The sequence below is a fragment of the Nerophis ophidion genome, linkage group LG19 (assembly GCF_033978795.1).
Source record: "Nerophis ophidion isolate RoL-2023_Sa linkage group LG19, RoL_Noph_v1.0, whole genome shotgun sequence".
Lineage (NCBI taxonomy): Eukaryota > Metazoa > Chordata > Actinopteri > Syngnathiformes > Syngnathidae > Nerophis > Nerophis ophidion.
This window is the reverse complement of record NC_084629.1, coordinates 15,256,395-15,260,159: the sequence shown is the minus strand read 5'-3', so window position 1 is coordinate 15,260,159 and position 3,765 is coordinate 15,256,395. Positions and strand designations below refer to the sequence as shown.

The 3,765-nt window shown below is 39.4% G+C and overlaps 1 protein-coding gene across 1 annotated transcript in view; it reads right to left on the bottom strand.

Annotated features, from left to right (window-relative positions):
* Positions 1 to 336: 336 nt before the first annotated feature.
* The window catches only part of fhl2a (four and a half LIM domains 2a), a 13,205-nt gene continuing 9,776 nt past the window's right edge, over positions 337 to 3,765 (bottom strand). Inside the window, exons 5-6 of the mRNA XM_061879290.1 lie at positions 2,722 to 2,908; positions 337 to 822 (exon numbers count right to left, since the gene is read on the bottom strand). Coding sequence (XP_061735274.1) covers positions 671 to 822; positions 2,722 to 2,908 — 339 coding nt within the window. The 3' untranslated portion in view covers positions 337 to 670. The remainder of the gene's footprint in view (positions 823 to 2,721; positions 2,909 to 3,765) is intronic.

Genomic DNA, 3,765 nt, shown 5'->3' with positions numbered 1-3,765 from the left:
ATTTGCAAATCAACGATGGCTGTTTACGACCCCGTCCCTTTGGAAGCAGCTGTTGCCATGTGGTCAGGGAAGGTCCAAATAAGAGGAGGCGTACACATGTACACGTTTCTCCTCAATGAGCCAACTTGAATTCTGTCTCTGTTTGATTCATTGCTTCTTGTCCTGTTTAATAGATGTCATCAGTGTTTGAACCTGACGTTTCGTGTGTCAGGTAAACCATGAAAAATGGGGCCATATGAATTCCCTTCCTACTGTAACTTGCTAGGAGTTTTTCAAGCCATTTTCTTCTTCCAATTATTGCAGTTTACCAAAATAAAGGCTCAATAACGGTGTGAGTAAATGATAACTCTTTTATTTATAGTTGAATATTTCTACAATCCATAAAAGTCCACTTCATGCACATCTAAAGTTTACACCAGAGTTCCACGGAAGCGACACAGGGAATTAGTCAAGTTAAAGACGCATAAAAGGTGCATTCATATAGATTAGGCTGACAATACTTAATATCTGCAAACATGTCCTCTACATTCATGCAAGTAGTTAATGTGTTAGCATTTTTGAAAGGTTTCCAAAGTGAAAAAACAGCTATGGCGTACAACAATGTACAGTCGCTGCTGATAAGGGGGCGCGCTATCAATCAGATATTTGTTTTTTTAAATCGGCGGCCGCTTCAGATGTCCTTGCCGCACTCGGGGCACAGGATGTCGTCGCGCTCGGTGAGGAAGCCGCGGCCGACCAGGGACATGGAGCACTTCTTGCAGTTGAAGCAGTCGTTGTGCCACTGGCGCTCCTCGAAGGAAATGTACTTGCTGCCTCCCAGGCCTGAAACGACGACACTCAAAGCTTAAATATGCAAAAAAAAATTGTCCGGTGGTTGACTTCTTTACACTTGTATGACAGTGAATAACATGACTTCAAACAGAAAACAGAGGTTCTTAACCTTTTTGACCCCGGGGCCCAGCTTTTTCACTACAGGGGCCAAGGACTCACCTTAATATTAACACTGAATTAATACATTTATTCCTGATTTTAATTGTATTCAATAATTCTATAACTCAATAATTCTATTTAACTGACTGTCAGTTTAACATGTTAACAACTTTGCCAAATGATAGACACCAGGTGTTAATAGCAAATATCATTTAACACATACATCTTAGGTTTAGGTCAGGCTGATTACAAAAATAAGCACTAATTAAATATACAGCATGAGAAGGGACTGAAAAAAATAACTGCTGAAAAATAAATTTACGTACAATTATGTAGTGTTAAAATAAATAACAACAAATGTTTCTTAACTACATTATCAGGAAAACCTTAGTATGGGGAACATATTCTGCGTAACAAAGATATAATTAAGAGTTATTTGGACACTCGGGGAACATATAAGGGTTAGGGTTTCTAATAGGCAATAATTCTGAGGTTATTGAGGGAAGACTCTTAGTTAATGGCTTACTGGTTGCATAATAAGGCCATGCAGTATAAGGCATTAATAAGTACTTAATAATGACTAATTAAGAGACAATGTGTTACTCATTTGCATGTTTATCAGAAACTAATTAACAGTGAATATGTTCCCCATACTAAAGTGTTACCACAAGGCATTACTGAGTACTTAATAATGACCAATTAAGAGCCAATATGTTACTAATGTCCATGTTAATAAGCAACTAATTAATGGTGAATATGTTCCCCATACTAAAATTTTAACACGAGGCATTAATATGTACGTAAAAATGACTAGTTTAGAGCCGATATGTTACTAATTTGCATGTTAATAAGCAACTAATTATTGGTGAATATGTTCCCCATACTAAAGTGTTACCACAAGGCATTAATAAGTACTTAATGACTAAATAAGAGCCAATGAGTTACACATTTAGATGTTAATGAGCAACTAATTAATGGTGAATATGTTCCCCATACTAAAGAGTTAACATAAAGCATTTATGAGTACTTAATAATGACTAATTAAGAGCCAATATGTTACTAATTTGCATGTTAATAAGCAACTAATTAATGGTGAATATGTTCCCCATACTAAAGTGTTAACATAAAGCATTAATAAGTACTTAATAATGACTAATTAAGAGGCAATATGTTACTAATTTGCATGTTAATAAGAAACTAATTAATGGTGAATATGTTCCCCATACTAAAGTGTTTCCACAAGGAATTAATAAGTACTTAAAAGTGACTAATTAAGAGACAATATTTTACTAATTTGCATGTTAATGAGCAACTAATTAATGGTGAATATGTTCCTCATACTAAAGTCTTACCAGAAGGCATTAATAAATACTTAATGATGACTATTTTAATAATGATTTCCAATGTTGTAAAAGTGTGTAGAATAAAAATAAAATTTCAACATTTCGGTCAACGAAGATTTGTGTCAGCCTGCGACACATAGTCATGTTGATAGTAGGCTAATATAGCTAATATAGACACTTATATCATGTGTTGACTTCATTATATCACTTATAGAAGGCTTTAGTTTTTTGCAGCTCCTGACATATTTTTTTGGGTATTTTTGGTCCAATATGGCTCTTTCAACATTTTGGGTTGCCAACCATGAAAGCCGATATCATTTGATACTTGTTTTTTTGCTTCCACAAGACTGATATCAATATCGACTCGGGGACACCCCTGCTTTTGAATAATCTTAAAATGTTCACACAAGTGTAAAAAGGAGCTGACCACCGCTAATAGTGAACTTACCGCTGATGGGTGTGGTGCAGGAGGCGCACTTCTTGGCGTAGAGGTTGCAGAAGCAGTTGAGGCAGTAGGCAAAGTCATCTCTGGAGGTGAACCTCTGTCCAGACAGCTGCTGCTTGCAGCTCGTGCACAGGAAGCAGTCCTTGTGCCAAGGCTGGTCACGGTAGGTCACCCCGCCAGTGGTGATGGGCTGACGACCACGACAACAACAACTTGGTCATATGCTCCTTCAAACAAAGTTACACTTTTGCCCTCACACCCCAAAATGGTCCATATAATTCCAAAAATAAAAAAACGGCACCGCTGTTATTTTTCCAGTAAAATTCAAACGAGGGAGCTGACAGTTTTATTTTTATTTTTACCGTGAAATATGCCGTTGTTTTTACCGTGCAAAACGGTACCACTATTATTTTAAAGGACACACACGTGCGGATGTTGTTTCTGGACTTCAGCTCGGCGTTCAACACCTTCAGAGCAAACTGGCCCCCCTTGGATTCAGCACCCCCCTATGCGACTGTTGATTGACTTCCTCACAGTCAGGCCCCGGTCTGTGAGAGTGGGCGACAACACCTCCAGTGACATCTCCCTGAGTTAAAGTTCAAGTAAGTTAAAGTACCAATGATTGTCACACACACACTAGGTGTGGCGAAATTATTCTCTGCATTTGATCCATCACCCTTGATCACCCCCTGGGAGGTGAGGGGAGCAGGCCGCCGCCCCCTAGAGCTGCCTCCCGAGTCCGCTGCTGTTCACACTGTTGACCCATGTCTGTTGTGCCAGGTCCACTACTAACCACATTGTAAAGAATGCGGACGACACGACAGTAGTGGGCCTCATCCGTGACGGCTACATCATGGACTACAGGGAGGAGGTGAAACATCTGGTTGACTGGTGCAGAAAAAACCACCTGGTCCTGAATGTCAACAAGACCAAGGAGATCATCGTCGACTTTAAGAGGCACCAGTCTAGCCATGTTCCACTCTTCAACAACCCAGCGGTGGAGATGGCAAGCAGCACCAAGTTCCTTGGGGTGCAGATAACTGACAA